We start from the raw sequence: 13,182 nt of genomic DNA, 5'->3' as shown, positions 1-13,182 counted from the left end.
ATCTGTCATCGGTCCCCACGGGGGAAGTTGTGTCCAAGGCGCTAGCAGTTCCATATCGGTCTACATCTTGATTACACGTACTAACCATTGAAGAGCGGAAAACATGTGTGGGCAACGATGGGAAAACGGGGGCCACGTTCCAGGCTGTTGAGAAGGTGCGGCTAAACACGGGCGCCTACGGGCGTAGTATACATGCTTCCAAGCAGTGCAAGACCGTGCATGCCCTCATTCGCCCTTGATGGAAAGTAAGGTGGGATGACTGCGGCGAAGACGAAGCTTACTCGGTTTTATCCCGACCATGATTTCATTTGCCAAGGATCAGGTGGTTTTTTCGGTTTTGTCGTAGCCTGAGCATGTTTGCCAGCGAACGTGCGATAGGACCCGTGGCACCGCATATGATTGCGCTGGGTAGAAAAGTCGGCTCTGACGTTTGGATTGAGGTTCTTTCATTCCTACAAGGTAAGATGCTTGTCACTCGTTGAATTCTCCGCATTTCATGCTGAATTAACTTGGGGAGGCAGGTACACCGCTTGAAGGTGCTTGGACTTTGTGGCTTAGTCATCATTCTGAAGCACGTGTCTCGTCCGTCATTCATCATTCTTCAAAAACACGAATAACCTTCCGTGCAGGTCACACCGGACCACAACTCACAAACAAATCTTTGTCCCAGAGCATAGGGATTAATATCTACAAGTACTTGTCGACAAGTGCTCGTCTTCATTCCAAAAGTTCAAACCTGACCTCTAGTTGGGCACAATCTGCTACAATCGTCTGGAAGGCCGGAACGATTGCCACTGAATATGACATTCGGTACATCAGACGAGAGTCTTCCACACATCCCTCTACGTCCTTTCCGAAACCAAGTTGGCGGCCACAGTGCGATATATAGATTTACCAAGCGTGCTGTGTGCAAGGTATGTCTGGCGATGTTCTGTCGCGATCCGTTTCTTATGGCATCTTACACAGCCTCTGGTTTCAAGAGAAAATCAGTTTTATGAAGCTGTTGAGCGAGAAGCACCCCCATTACTTGGATTCATTCCACGTTATCTTGGTGTGATGCTTGTCACTTACCGACGCGTATCCAAAGGCTCATTACCAGCCACCAACTTGAGTGTACCAGACACACATGCTCCCCATCCCCATCCCGCCCACCCATCATCTCCTGACTTTCACACATCTAATTCCTACCCTTCTCGTCCCACTCAGGGGTCAACATTGCACCCCGCTCAGTTTCTGGAAGACGATGATGTATCAAGTCATGAAACATCCGATGAAATGCCCGAAGTGGTGCTTGACCGCAATCGCCACATTATTCCTGAATGGGTTCTCCATCTTGACGGGCCGAAACACGATCGTCCCATCTCGTTCTCTTACCCGCCATCTTACCGTAAATTTCCTGATACTCCCAGACATCTCACGTCCATGCGCGGTGTGATTGCGTCAACACCTGACCTTACGCGGCCAGAGCCTTCATTAGTGCAGTGCAACCCTCTCCTGCGTCAGGCTACCATGCCCCTTCAGGGGGAGCCGCCTCCACCTTCCAACTCGCCTGAATGCTCTTCAGGCGTCCTTCCGTCCTCGCCATTTGCGGACCCCCATTCAGCTCATCGTACGTTAGTGCCGGAGGGAATTCACCCGCAGTCCTTACGACCTTTCCTTTCCGAGTCGGGGATCGGGCAGCAACAAGGAACCCCTAGTTGGTTTGGGGGAACAGGGTTAACGATGGTCAACACAAAGCTCAAGGATCACGTTTTTAACACCATTCTCCGCAGATTCCAGCGTCGGAATCGCGCTAAGTGGTCCACGAAGACAGAAGATGAGGGTGAGATGGCTGATCATGAGGGTCGTCCGATTTCCTCTGCCCGACGCACTCGCTCACATCGTCGGAGGCACCCTGTGGGACCAGCAGAGAGGCCGAAAGGAGAGGAAGGAAGTCACCTGTTTCCCTCCGTTCTTCCGCGTGTCCAGAGTGAGTCTGCTATGGACTCGATGTATGCACAAGAAAGTACTAGCGACGGGGATTCTGTTACGCTTGAAGATCACAACCAACCTGACCTCCCTCCCTCCCCCACAAGACATCGGAGTCGGTCACGATCTCTCGGATTTTCTACTCCTGTAACACCTGTTTCAAGTAAACCTCCATCCACATTCAACTTTGACGACTCGATCACGCGTCAAAACCATTTCATTTGCATGGAAGATTTGACCGGTCGGTTGAAGCGTTCGTGTGTCCTTGACTTGAAGATGGGGACACGACAGTATGGCATGGACGCGACGCTCGCCAAAAAGAAGAGTCAACGGAAGAAGTGTGACTGTACGACGAGCAGACCCCTAGGCGTCCGGGTTTGTGGTATGCAGGTGAGTATATATATAGATGGGTGAGAAATCTGGAGTTGACTAAATTGGTTTACATTTAAGGTGTGGAACAACGCCACGCAAGCATACGTGACCCAAGATAAGTACAGGGGTCGAGACGTAAAAGCTGAAGAATTTGAGTCGGTGTTGGCGTCTTTCCTGCAAGATGGGGAACGTCTCCTCGTCTGGCAGATTCCTATTCTTCTCCAGAAGCTTTATACTCTAGCTCGGATCATCAATCGTCTGAAGGGCTTCAGGTTCTACGGCTGCAGTCTCCTCCTTATCTATGACGGAGATCGTGAGGCACAAGAAGCGTTCCGAACGTGCGCTCTAGAGCACCCTTCATCCCGTAGTAAGCGTGGAGAGTCGTTGGAGCGGTCCAGTACGCGGTCCAGCGCCAGTGACGAGCGGCCTTTATTGCGCCGTACTCATAGCGAAGACCTGCTCGTTGGTCCAGTTGGCAAGCGTTCCAGCGGGAAGCGAAAGCGCGGCGAAGTTAATGTCCGTATCGTCGATTTCGCGCATACAACTACTGGGCGCGATTGGCTTCCTTATCCTGCGCCCGCAGGTCGCGATATCATCCATCAGGTGTCAAGCTCTAAGGGTTATCAAGCTGAAGTGGATGTGGAAACGGGGCTGATATATGCTCGGTTTCCCCCCCACTTCCCCGAAGAGCCTGATCGCGGGTTCCTGTTCGGGTTGAAGAGCCTTACGGAGGCCCTCGAGAACATCTGGAATGAAGAACGTGTTTGCAGGATCAAAGCTTCGCGGGATGATCCGTCTGCTGACACCAACGAGCTTCCTCCTCTGTCCGGTGATGGCAAAGAGATTTTTGATGAAATCTTCAGCCGCTTAGATGATGAAGATCCCGGCATGCTCTCCACCTGATACTTACTATCTTCCCCAGTGACACCTTTTCTCCTTAGCCAATGCGGTACCTATCGCGTTGTATGTGGGTTTTCTTTTTATATTCCTGGGCGTCCGTATTTCTATTCAACTGCCTTCTGTCTGTCTTCCATCATCATTATCATCATCATCGGTAGACCAATGCTCATTTGCACTTTACAATTCAGCGTCGTATTCTAGCACTGTACCAGACTGTACCTCACCCTCATTTGCATTTATGTAGCGCCGTGTTCCGAGGTATATACTCGCATATTCAACATACACGTACATATCGAACCCTACGTTATCGTGTTCGCCAATGGACTCTGTAATCACCTTAGTTTCCTGACCGCAATAAGTTAGGCAGGTGCCAGCTGCTCGCCCGTATTTGTTGGTGGATGGATAGAACATATATGCGGCGCTAAGTGTATCAACAGCACTGAATTTTCATGATGATATAACTCCAGGATGATGCACTTTTCGATTCAGCGTACTCCCACAAGTGAAGCTCGGGAAGGATACCCAACGTCTAATTAGCAGACGGTGGCAAGCCGCCAGAGTGCCGCCTGCATGGACAAATGGAAGTACATACGCAGCGCTAATACTTTAGCACATCAATAACACCAAATTGTCACGATGATATCACCTGAGGTAACATAGTTCTCCACGTTCTGGTACACACCGACAACTTAATTCCGGGAAGAAGTCTAATTGAAGAATATAATCATTATGCAAGTAGGTCGCTGGCCAACTGGGATGAAATTATGAGTCTGATTCCTCCTGGATATATTTCGAACGAATGTCCTTCCATTGTTTCTAAACCATGCGGGTAAAGACAGCATAGTCAGTCATCGGGCGGCGTTAGGTGTGTCGGTTACTCACTCCCTGGTTCCAACGGTCCCAGAAACTGGTCACAGCGATGTCAAAACCAACGTTGAACGCAAAGGCTCCAGCGAAAATGGAAGTTACGAAGACGCCTAGAAGTTTGATTTGGTTAATCAAACTATGCATGACAATGAGCGCTGTAGGAGACCGGGTCACGTACTGTTGCGCTTCACGACAGTATTATAGAACGCGTTGGCGAGCTACGAACAGAGTCACAGTTAGCGTCATGTCATCGACTATCGACTATTTGTTCGACTTACAGCCATGGTTTTTTGTGAGCAGCGAGTTGGATGGAGAAGGTTCCCGACCCGGTGCAATCCGAAAATGTGACAGAACTTTGCTTTCTCACGGTCCTCAGGCGCGTCTAAGTCTTGCTAATTTCTACGTTCGCTCAACTCAAGCATCAGAGTCCTGGCGATGGCCTCACTCGCTCAACTACGACCATCAGTACTCAACGCTGCACGTCAATCTCTGCATCGTGCTCGCCTGCACGAAAATGCAGTTATCTCAAGACCTGCCTCCTTCGGGACCAGCCTCGCCGATGACATGTGGGGAGGTGAAGACTCGCCTGCTCCTCCACTAGACAAGCCTCCAATGGGCCCAAATACATACTACAACCCTTTGACTGCAACAATGCAGAGGGAACCGAAGAAGGACGTCGCGGAGCGTACAAAGCCTTACCACCTCCACGTTTACACTACACATAACAATTGCCGCGTCGTCTTTACCTATCCGTCCGGCAAGCTTGTCAAGAATGGATGGTGGACAAGTGGTTCGTGTGGTTTCAAGGGAGCGAATAAAAGCAGCTATGAAGCAGGGTATCAGTGCGCTGTCCGCGCTTTCAAGCGCGTTGAGGAGGAAATAACTCGACCAAACTTCAAGGATGGTGGTGTGTCACCTGTCACGCTTGCGCTGAAGTTTAAAGGGTTCGGGTGGGGGAGGGAAGCGGTCCAGAAGGCGTTCGTGACTTCTGAGGGGGACAATATTCGATCGTCGGTGGTGATGGTTGAGGACAGGACACCTATAAAGATTGGAGGGACGAGGGCAAAGAAGGCAAGACGACTATAGTATTGTGCGTTGTTTCCGGTTCGTATTGTGATGCATCCGCTGAATTAATTATAGCCATTCAGAGCACGCACTCCCAAGCAGAATTTTACAAGTCTGCTCATCCGCAATCCACTGGTCTTTCTTCATTACAAGCAGGGAGTGTCGACAAGGATCTCCACGGTATCTAGTCAATGGCAATATCATTGATTCTCGCTCTCCAGTGCAACGCGTATATCAGCGCCCACTGGCAAGAGTTTTGTGTTACAATCGTAGTTCAAACATTTACTATGTAACACTCTAAATACCCTGTGCTTCGCTAGTGATGTGTTATGGTCATAGCACAATCATCCCATTCGAAGCGCAAGGGTCTGCTGACTTGATTGCGCGCCTAGACCGTGAAGAAGGGGTCTGACATGTACTTCTCGTACTCTGGCCTCGCCATTGACTTGAGTGCGACCTTCTTGTCAAATTCTATGTCCTCTATAAGTGCTTCTGTGAGTAGAAAGTCGTTAGTATGGGTGAAAGCGGTTCAGGGACGGCCGCACCTCGTGAAATGTAGTGCAGTTCCGGACGGATATATCCCAATACCAAAGCCTTCATATCATACCCATAAAAATCAGTCTTAAACTCGTGCATTATGTGAATTTCCTGGGCGATGGGATTCAGGATAGTTCAAGGATGGCGAAAGAAGATTTACCGCAGTCATGCGCTCGTTCTTGTAAAAAGGATTCCACCCAAAGCTCATGACCATGGGCAAGACGCATACGTCTTGGTCAGATAAGGATGACGATGTTCCCTGAGAAGGGGTAACCTGAGCATAGCCGTAGTAGACTCCTGTCTTTGCAGCATCGATCATGGGTGGGAGGGAATCGTCTGGAAGATTCGCTATAGTTCACACCCGTCAATTCAGCTCGATCAAGATCCAGTTTGGAAACATACCAGTTGGACATCCGAGGTCTTTGCTCCCTCTGCCGAATCCATGCTGCACGGGACCAGACAGTTTAATTGGAAACGGGGCGTCTGGAACGTCGGGGCCAACGATATCTGGCCTACTCGTGCGGAAATATTCGTCTGGGACATTAGGCCCCACGGAATCCTTGCTGGAGTCTGGCACGCTCGGAGAAGCTATGATTTCTCCGGCTGCATCGCCCATCCTGAAAAAACTAAATAGAAAACTTAGTAAGGCGAACATGTGAAGAGAGCTTGCACAAGCGCAGTGCTCAGGTATCTATATCGCTGCCACACGGCATATAATATAAGACAAAGATCGTGATGCGTCAGGTTGCAGCTAGCCCGGGAAATGATGGTTACTAACGAGGTGAGCATGACCAATCTGGCTTTCCAACGCACTACTCCCATGTCAAATTTCGTTCCATATCAGCAAAGCTATGGAACCTATCAACAGCCTTATCCTATCGTATATACAACTGGTTCAGGACCGCCCCAGCTGCTTCAGCCAGCGGTAGCACATTATCCACATCGATTCCCGCCGCCCCCGCCGCCAGCACTGGCAGCAGCCTCGACTTATCAATTTCATGTCCAGCATCCACGCCAACCAAGCGTGGCAATCGCTGAGATTATACCGGATATCTCTCCAGAAATAGCTTCCAAAGAAGTGCAACGACTCATCCTTGCCCAGCTACAGATCTCGGAATATGATTCAATCGAACCCCTCGCGTTGAAGAGACTAGAGAAAGAAGTCGTAGCCTGTACGCGGCCCATCACTCTGTTAGTTATTGAGCTCACATCTCAGAGAGCAGTCATTCAGAATCTATATGAACGCGCCCACCAGTACGCTAATCTTGCCAATCGTGCAATACCAATAGCAAAGGACATACTAGTGGCATGTGAAGAGCGAGATTTGAAAACAAAGGATCTACGCACAATCGCTGCAGAATTTACAAAAGCCTCTGGTATGTAATGTCGAACCATGCTAACTTAAATGTTTGACCGTAGATTAAGTTGAACCAGCTGAACCAATTTTTGAAATGCCACCTCCACGGTCGCAGTCGCCCGAACTCCTTCCTTCAGATGACGAGAATATGCCCCCCGTCGTGCCAGGGACTCTACGCCAGCTTCCAACCCATTTCCCCGCATTGCCACCGAAGCATACGTATCTTAGAACACCAGTGAGTCCATCATCGTTATCGTGTCTTCCGGTGTATTGACTGACCTTGCTCCTCAAAGGCCTCTCCCCCTAAAAAAGCCGCGCTTCCCTCACTCGAAAGGAAACTCAAGACTGCAGGGCTGGTTCAGGAGTCATTGAAGAATCTGCTCACAGCAACAGAAGATAATCTTGGGCAAGAAGATGGCGAATTGCTGGGTCACATCGTCAACTGGGAAGCCTCCACGTACCCACGGAAGCGGTGGAAAGTTTCGGCTTAACAGTTTGATTTCGCATATTTAGGCCTCGTGGGCGTATAGTTCTGTTTTATGTACCAATCAAATAATGTAGCTGGGCGGGCCTGGTCCTTGTCCTTGATTGTTTTGATGTTACTCCATGACGTTAAGTCAAGGTTTCCCCATGACGCATGAAGCCTAGTACTAGTATTAGCAGCCAGTGTCCGAACTGTGAATGATCAGTCTACTGTTTCCATCGTTCCGACCACCAACATGCCACCTCCGGTCATTAACATCACAATTCATAAACTAAACACTATGCAGTTCCGCCATGTCGGAGCTGACCATCCGATCTATCCCAAGATCGTGGAGATTGCAAGAGCTCTCGCCAGACGCGATAGCGTAGACGGTGTAGTCACCCCGGATGAGATGTTACCCTCGCACTCGTCCTTCCTTGCCATTTTAAATGCCACCACCAGTGTCCTGGAACATTCCGGTCTTCATCTTTCCAGGCTCGATCCCTTGTCACGCCAGAAGACCATATGCTTCTCAATTGATCTGAATAACATGGTGGTAAGGGATGTCACCCAGGGCTCCGAGGGCATCCCGGACTTTCCTTTACCCGCAGACGAAGGCGTGCAGAACGAATTGAAGATTTTCATAACCGAACAAGTGAATGAATGGAAGAAGGATGAAGAATCACGAAGGCAGGAGCAAGAGATAAAGAGGAAGCAAGAACATGAACGTCGCAGAAAGAACGCAATCGTAAGTGCGGTGCTCGCAATATTCTCTGGTGATCCCAGAATCTTGCAGTCTCCGTGGTAATATCATATTCTTTAGGTTTTCTTGCACCGTCTTGTGGAGTTGGAACTTGTAGATCCAGAGGTGCTGGAACATGATGCCCCCACTACTACCTGCCCACTGTGCTCCCACGACCTTATCCGATGCCGTGCATGCGGTGTACACGCGTGCGAGAACTCGAGCTGCAAGGCATCTTCCATCGTCTCCGTCGTGGGCTGCTCTTACCACGACCGAGAATTCTTCTGCGTTCCCTGCGCAACACCTCAAACTGGCCGGTGTCCAATATGTTCTCAGTGGTATTGCATGGAGTCACTGAGTTGGTGTGTTGGACGGCCTGAAGGCGGTACTGAGTGGACCCCTACCCCTAGACCTAACCACACAGCATTTGAAATCATCGATCCTATCAAAGACCCAGATACGGAGGACGACCACCAGCCCATCAGCCACGAGCACCCTCCAAGAATCGCTCCTTGTCGGGACTGCGTCCGCCAGGGTCTCGCTTCAGCGTGGTGCCGCTGTGGTAACCTTTACTGCTGGTCCCGTAATCGCAATCGTTTTCGAGATATGGTCTGCTCAGACTGCGAACCAGGAGGGCGTACATGCGCATGTTCACGAACATGGCTGTGTGGACTCTGCTCAGCCGACCCATCCGGGACGCCGTTCATCAACTGCCCAAGCTGCAAAGTCGTGTATTGCCAGGACTGGTGCGCATACATCCAGAGCTGTACAGTTTGCAGTAGGACAAGGCTGTGTGATGACTGCATTGAAGAGGAGGGAGATACGGAACAGCTTCAACTCCCGTGTCCGCGGTTCACTGGGAAGTGCGGGATATGCCGTCGCCATATCTGCGATAACTGCGTACCCCGCTTATCGAGGTGCTCCAGTTGTGGTCACTGCTACTGTCATCGATGTAGATGGACTGAGGCAGCGCATTCATGCAAAACTTGCGCGTCCCCCATGTGCAGGGATTGTACACGAAACTGGGATGATTGCCGGCAGTGCATAGATGCAAAGTATCCAGGGTCAGCCATTGAAACACGAAGTTGATGAGCATCGTGCTGACCTTCGTTACAGTTACAAGGGACATCGTGCTAGCAGTCTCGTAACGTTTCCACCCTTGTACTGATGGAAAGGCTTGGTGCCAGTAGGTAGAATATATTAGTGGGCCGACCAGGAGCTAGATATCGAGACACACAAGCACGCCTATTAAGTAATAAACCGTAATATACGATTTCACGATTGAAATACCTTCTATGTGTGTATTACGAGACAATTTATCATTCCAGGCTCACCGACACTTTCGAACGAAAAGCAAGACATCGTTTTGAAACCTCAACATTCAGGAGTACTTATCCCATTCGATTCGACGGTGACGGTGGTCTTAAGCCTAATTCACTGATATGACAGCACTGGACCACGAGTCCGGGTCCTCCAGGATTCAGAGCGTTTGAACCAGCTTGATCAGTAGTCCCACTATTATCCCCTGCTGGCGCGTTAAAGAGAGTCAAGATCTAGAAACAGCATGATAACACGAGTACGTACATGAAACAGAGGGAGGCCCTAAATCCAAAACCATGGTGCCAGGTGCGGCATTCTTTTTTCTGCGAACAGGTCGGGCTCTAGGACGAGGAGCCTTCTTGGCTGGCATTTCTTCGGATACAGGTTCTACATAAACCTTTTTCTTTCTTCCCACTTTTTTGGTAGACGTTGATGGGTCGCCAGTGCCCTCGGGGGTAGTGCTAGCATCAGGATTCGTTGACTTTGACTTCGCTTTCGCTTTCGCCTGCTCATGACTCTTGCTCTTGGCCATCCCTAGAACTTCTCGAGTGCGTTTCTTGTGAGTTTCAGGGTTGACGTTGATGACCGGATCAAGAAACATTATAGCCGAATCAGCCGTCCTCGTGGTTACATGTATACCTGGAACTCTGGGCACAGAGCTTGACTTCTCGATGGGCGCGAATTCATTCACGTCAATGGACTCATCGGCAGGAGTAGATGCTTTTCTCTTTCGAGATGCTGCTCGAGATGACTCTGCAACCATGTCCATTGAGGGTTGAGGAATGACGCTAAAGGTTGCTGTTTGAGATTGCGATTTGGTTGGCTTCGAGGTCTTTGACCGTTGGAGATTATTATACCTGTTTCGACACTAAAGCAAGATAAATGAAAAAGAAACATGGGCTTCTGAAGCGATGAATATTACCATGCTATCGGTGCGCCCACTGCCCAGTCGATTGCTGACCTCCTTCCAGCTCGAAGTCCCCAGTTGCTGTACTGTGACCAAAAGATCTTGGTCTTCTTCTTCGGTCCACTTCCCTTTGGTTACCGCAGGGCTAAGGATATCGTTCCAACGATCACGACACTGATCATTATGACGGCCTGGGATGGCGGATGCGACATTCACCCAGGAAGTACCGTACGCTTGGACTGCGAGACGTAGGCGCGAGTCCTCTTCATCAGACCATGCTTTGTGCTTCAGAGCGGGGTCGAGAGTGCGTTGATAGCGGTTCTGGCACTGACTAGGGGTAGCATCTTCTGAGACTCGACAAGCCACTGTACAGTAAATTTGTTGAATGCGGACACAAATGTGCGATGTTGCAAGATACATACCTACAGACCAGTTGTCGTGACCGAAAGTGGCAACAGCTTTCAACAAACGCTCGTCAGAATCTGGTGTCCACATATGAACTTTTCGTGTTGCGCCGTGTATCATGCAGTCCAGCGGCGTTCGATGGGTCTGTCATTTGTAGATCGTCACTCTTTTCTGTTGGTTAAAAAAGCAGACATACCCCGAGTTTATCTACCACGGCCTCCCAGTCCACTTGCTCATTCCCGTATTCTGCGACGAGCCCTTTGAGTTTGGTGACTTCGTCCTGTGTCCAAGGGCTATGATTGAAACATGGATGCTGATCACCTAGCCAGCGTATCTCACACTCTCTTGGTGTACGCATATACATGGATGATGAAGAGACCTGGTGCACAAGTATTAACAAATAGTTGTGGGTATGTTTTTTTAGCGCACCTTCTCTGCAATGCGATCCCAATCAAGGCCCTCCTTATTCAACTCGAGATAGTTTGATGGTTGATCACTCAAACTTGTAAACACAGGATTGCCTCTGAAGGAGAAGTTGGTAATGTCATATCATACACAGAGCAAGACGAACTTTCGTTGAGCATCCAGAGCGTGCATACGGTAGTTTTCGGTCTTCACAGCTTCTCTCAGAGTCTCGAGGTCCTTTTTGGTCACTGCAGCCGCGAGTTAAGGGGATGAATAGCGTAATGGTCCGAATAACGCACTGGAATGAACCTCTGTCAAGCTTAGATATCGACTGCGTTGTGCAGCTTCTTCGTAGAACGGAGAGTCCTGGAGGGATCTTCAGTAGTAGAAGAGCAAACAGGCACTATTATCACCTCTGAAAGCAATTCACTCGGAGCCAAGAGTCCAGATGCCTTAACAGAACCTGGAATGAGGACGGAGCCGCCGACATCGATGTCTGGCTCGTCATCCAGATTAGCATCAGCAGTTTCCTAGAAGCCATTATTGAAATTAGGGTAAATATGCAGAATATGACACACCAGGAGTTTGTCGACAATTTGAAGCTCTGCCCCAAGTCTTTCGGTGTATACTTTCAAGGCGTGTTGGTGGTCCTTGTTGGCCTGGATGGCCTCTCTCACTACCTCTGTGCAGTTGGTCTGCGACATGACTGTAAGCGAAGTTGACAGCTAAAATGAAGTTGACGTGTGGCTCGGAGCTAATTTGAAAATTATAGGGACGCGTGCACAAATTGGGTTCAACACGCTTGCTGGCCGTCTACCATCATGGCTCACGGAGCAGCTAAACGAATTGGTACGATTTTATCATACAATCAGCTTTCTCTTTGAAAACGAACGCACAACCTTTTTTTAGCGCTACAGAATGAACAGGCTCTCCGAAATCTGAGGCTCGGAGTGTTCATCCCCACCCTCCTCTCTGCAGTCTTCCGTCTTTTATTCCGGCGAAGCTCTCTTCCTCCATCCAAAGGCTCGCTGGCACTCTACGTTGTGACATATCTACCTGCTCTATTCCTTTCACGTTATCTCGAAAGGATGGGCACTACAAGACGAGACCCAACAACTGGAGCACTCATCTCTCCTGGAGAAGACCTTAATCAACCGGGAGTCACAGAATGGTGTTTCGATATACTCTATGTCACATGTGAGTCGGCGTCACTCTAAGAGATCGGCTGAACATATAGTCTATATGTCTAGGGGCGTGTCAGATCGGCAGTGGCGCCTTCGGTGATTGGGTCTGGTGGTTCTACCTCGTAGTAAGTGCCTGTGTAACCTCGTCATGTGGTTATAAACTGATCTTGCTTACTAGATCCCATTGTACGCCGGATACAAGCTGTGGAGTAACTTCATTGGTCCAATGTTCGGTTGGTCTCGTGGCGCAAGCTCTCAGGCTGCAGAAGGGGGCGGTGAGAAGGAAACGATCAGCAAAAGGCAAGAAAAATTACGAAAACGCTCAGAACGGGGCGACCCACGTGTCCGCTCTGTGCGAAAGTAGTCCTCTCTGCATTTGTTAGAAGACTTTATTGCTCGACACTTGTTCTCGATATTCTGTGACTGCAAGCTTGCGATGCGATCCAAATATAGCTGCCTACTTCATGAGCACGTGACTACTCTCTTGGTCTTGATGAGACGCGTCCTTGAATTCTCTCTTCACCATTCACTCACTAAGTGCAGTACTCATTGTCCTACAGCTACATATTTCCATTGCTCAGATATGGATAAAACTGCTGAACAACAAACGACAGAACTTAGTACCGATGCTCTCGCTTCCATGGACTCACATGATGAAATTAGCGCGACACCATGCGTGTATCCCCAGGT

The 13,182-nt window shown here is 49.5% G+C and overlaps 8 protein-coding genes across 8 annotated transcripts; 5 read left to right on the top strand and 3 right to left on the bottom strand.

Annotated features, from left to right (window-relative positions):
- Positions 1-800: 800 nt before the first annotated feature.
- Positions 801-3,243, top strand: BJ212DRAFT_1478585 (uncharacterized protein; the record flags this gene model as incomplete). The annotated part of the gene is made up of 3 exons (XM_041339730.1): positions 801-914; positions 967-2,358; positions 2,419-3,243. The coding sequence occupies 3 exons, from the start codon at positions 801-803 to the stop codon at positions 3,241-3,243; spliced, it is 2,331 nt and encodes a 776-aa protein (XP_041195749.1).
- A 759-nt stretch (positions 3,244-4,002) lies between these two features.
- Positions 4,003-4,391, bottom strand: BJ212DRAFT_1478584 (ubiquinol-cytochrome C reductase UQCRX/QCR9-like protein; the record flags this gene model as incomplete). The annotated part of the gene is made up of 4 exons (XM_041339729.1): positions 4,003-4,056; positions 4,123-4,217; positions 4,286-4,325; positions 4,386-4,391. 4 exons carry the CDS (start codon positions 4,389-4,391, stop codon positions 4,003-4,005), a joined length of 195 nt encoding a protein of 64 aa, XP_041195748.1.
- Positions 4,392-4,443: 52 nt separating this feature from the next.
- On the top strand, positions 4,444-5,712 carry BJ212DRAFT_1031959 (uncharacterized protein). The gene is made up of 2 exons (XM_041328886.1): positions 4,444-5,178; positions 5,343-5,712. The coding sequence occupies exons 1-2, from the start codon at positions 4,543-4,545 to the stop codon at positions 5,358-5,360; spliced, it is 654 nt and encodes a 217-aa protein (XP_041195747.1). The 5' UTR covers positions 4,444-4,542; the 3' UTR covers positions 5,361-5,712.
- Positions 5,561-6,325, bottom strand: BJ212DRAFT_1266996 (riboflavin kinase; the record flags this gene model as incomplete). Its single annotated transcript, XM_041330622.1, has 4 exons — positions 5,561-5,664; positions 5,718-5,820; positions 5,870-6,057; positions 6,112-6,325. 4 exons carry the CDS (start codon positions 6,323-6,325, stop codon positions 5,561-5,563), a joined length of 609 nt encoding a protein of 202 aa, XP_041195746.1.
- On the top strand, positions 6,298-7,671 carry BJ212DRAFT_1031720 (uncharacterized protein). The gene is made up of 4 exons (XM_041328885.1): positions 6,298-6,881; positions 6,933-7,085; positions 7,144-7,301; positions 7,360-7,671. The coding sequence occupies exons 1-4, from the start codon at positions 6,473-6,475 to the stop codon at positions 7,555-7,557; spliced, it is 918 nt and encodes a 305-aa protein (XP_041195745.1). The 5' UTR covers positions 6,298-6,472; the 3' UTR covers positions 7,558-7,671.
- On the top strand, positions 7,451-9,661 carry BJ212DRAFT_1031993 (uncharacterized protein). Its single transcript, XM_041328887.1, has 4 exons — positions 7,451-8,277; positions 8,353-9,335; positions 9,388-9,496; positions 9,562-9,661. Exons 1-3 carry the CDS (start codon positions 7,786-7,788, stop codon positions 9,437-9,439), a joined length of 1,527 nt encoding a protein of 508 aa, XP_041195744.1. The 5' UTR covers positions 7,451-7,785; the 3' UTR covers positions 9,440-9,496; positions 9,562-9,661.
- A 156-nt stretch (positions 9,662-9,817) lies between these two features.
- Positions 9,818-12,012, bottom strand: BJ212DRAFT_1266785 (uncharacterized protein; the record flags this gene model as incomplete). The annotated part of the gene is made up of 9 exons (XM_041330605.1): positions 9,818-10,459; positions 10,514-10,863; positions 10,921-11,047; positions 11,100-11,282; positions 11,333-11,426; positions 11,475-11,556; positions 11,608-11,674; positions 11,722-11,838; positions 11,887-12,012. 9 exons carry the CDS (start codon positions 12,010-12,012, stop codon positions 9,818-9,820), a joined length of 1,788 nt encoding a protein of 595 aa, XP_041195743.1.
- A 62-nt stretch (positions 12,013-12,074) lies between these two features.
- On the top strand, positions 12,075-12,990 carry BJ212DRAFT_1340307 (uncharacterized protein). Its single transcript, XM_041335101.1, has 4 exons — positions 12,075-12,157; positions 12,218-12,505; positions 12,559-12,617; positions 12,671-12,990. The coding sequence occupies exons 1-4, from the start codon at positions 12,130-12,132 to the stop codon at positions 12,854-12,856; spliced, it is 561 nt and encodes a 186-aa protein (XP_041195742.1). The 5' UTR covers positions 12,075-12,129; the 3' UTR covers positions 12,857-12,990.
- The last annotated feature ends 192 nt before the right edge of the window (positions 12,991-13,182 follow it).

This window comes from Suillus subaureus (assembly GCF_016647635.1).
Source record: "Suillus subaureus strain MN1 chromosome Unknown BJ212scaffold_8, whole genome shotgun sequence".
Taxonomy (NCBI): Eukaryota; Fungi; Basidiomycota; class Agaricomycetes; order Boletales; family Suillaceae; genus Suillus; species Suillus subaureus.
This window is presented reverse-complemented; position numbering and strand designations above follow the sequence as displayed.

Coding starts and splice junctions, on each gene's coding strand:
- BJ212DRAFT_1031959 (XM_041328886.1), top strand. CDS start 4,543: ATGGCCTCACTCGCTCAACTACGACCATCAGTACTCAACGCTGCACGT.
- BJ212DRAFT_1031993 (XM_041328887.1), top strand. CDS start 7,786: ATGCCACCTCCGGTCATTAACATCACAATTCATAAACTAAACACTATG. Junction 8,278..8,352: donor GTCGCAGAAAGAACGCAATC/GTAAGTGCGGTG, acceptor CATATTCTTTAG/GTTTTCTTGCACCGTCTTGT. Junction 9,336..9,387: donor ATAGATGCAAAGTATCCAGG/GTCAGCCATTGA, acceptor CCTTCGTTACAG/TTACAAGGGACATCGTGCTA.
- BJ212DRAFT_1340307 (XM_041335101.1), top strand. CDS start 12,130: ATGGCTCACGGAGCAGCTAAACGAATTG. Junction 12,506..12,558: donor CGATATACTCTATGTCACAT/GTGAGTCGGCGT, acceptor CTATATGTCTAG/GGGCGTGTCAGATCGGCAGT. Junction 12,618..12,670: donor TCTGGTGGTTCTACCTCGTA/GTAAGTGCCTGT, acceptor CTTGCTTACTAG/ATCCCATTGTACGCCGGATA.
- BJ212DRAFT_1031720 (XM_041328885.1), top strand. CDS start 6,473: ATGATGGTTACTAACGAGGTGAGCATGACCAATCTGGCTTTCCAACGC. Junction 7,086..7,143: donor AGAATTTACAAAAGCCTCTG/GTATGTAATGTC, acceptor AAGTTGAACCAG/CTGAACCAATTTTTGAAATG. Junction 7,302..7,359: donor ATACGTATCTTAGAACACCA/GTGAGTCCATCA, acceptor TGCTCCTCAAAG/GCCTCTCCCCCTAAAAAAGC.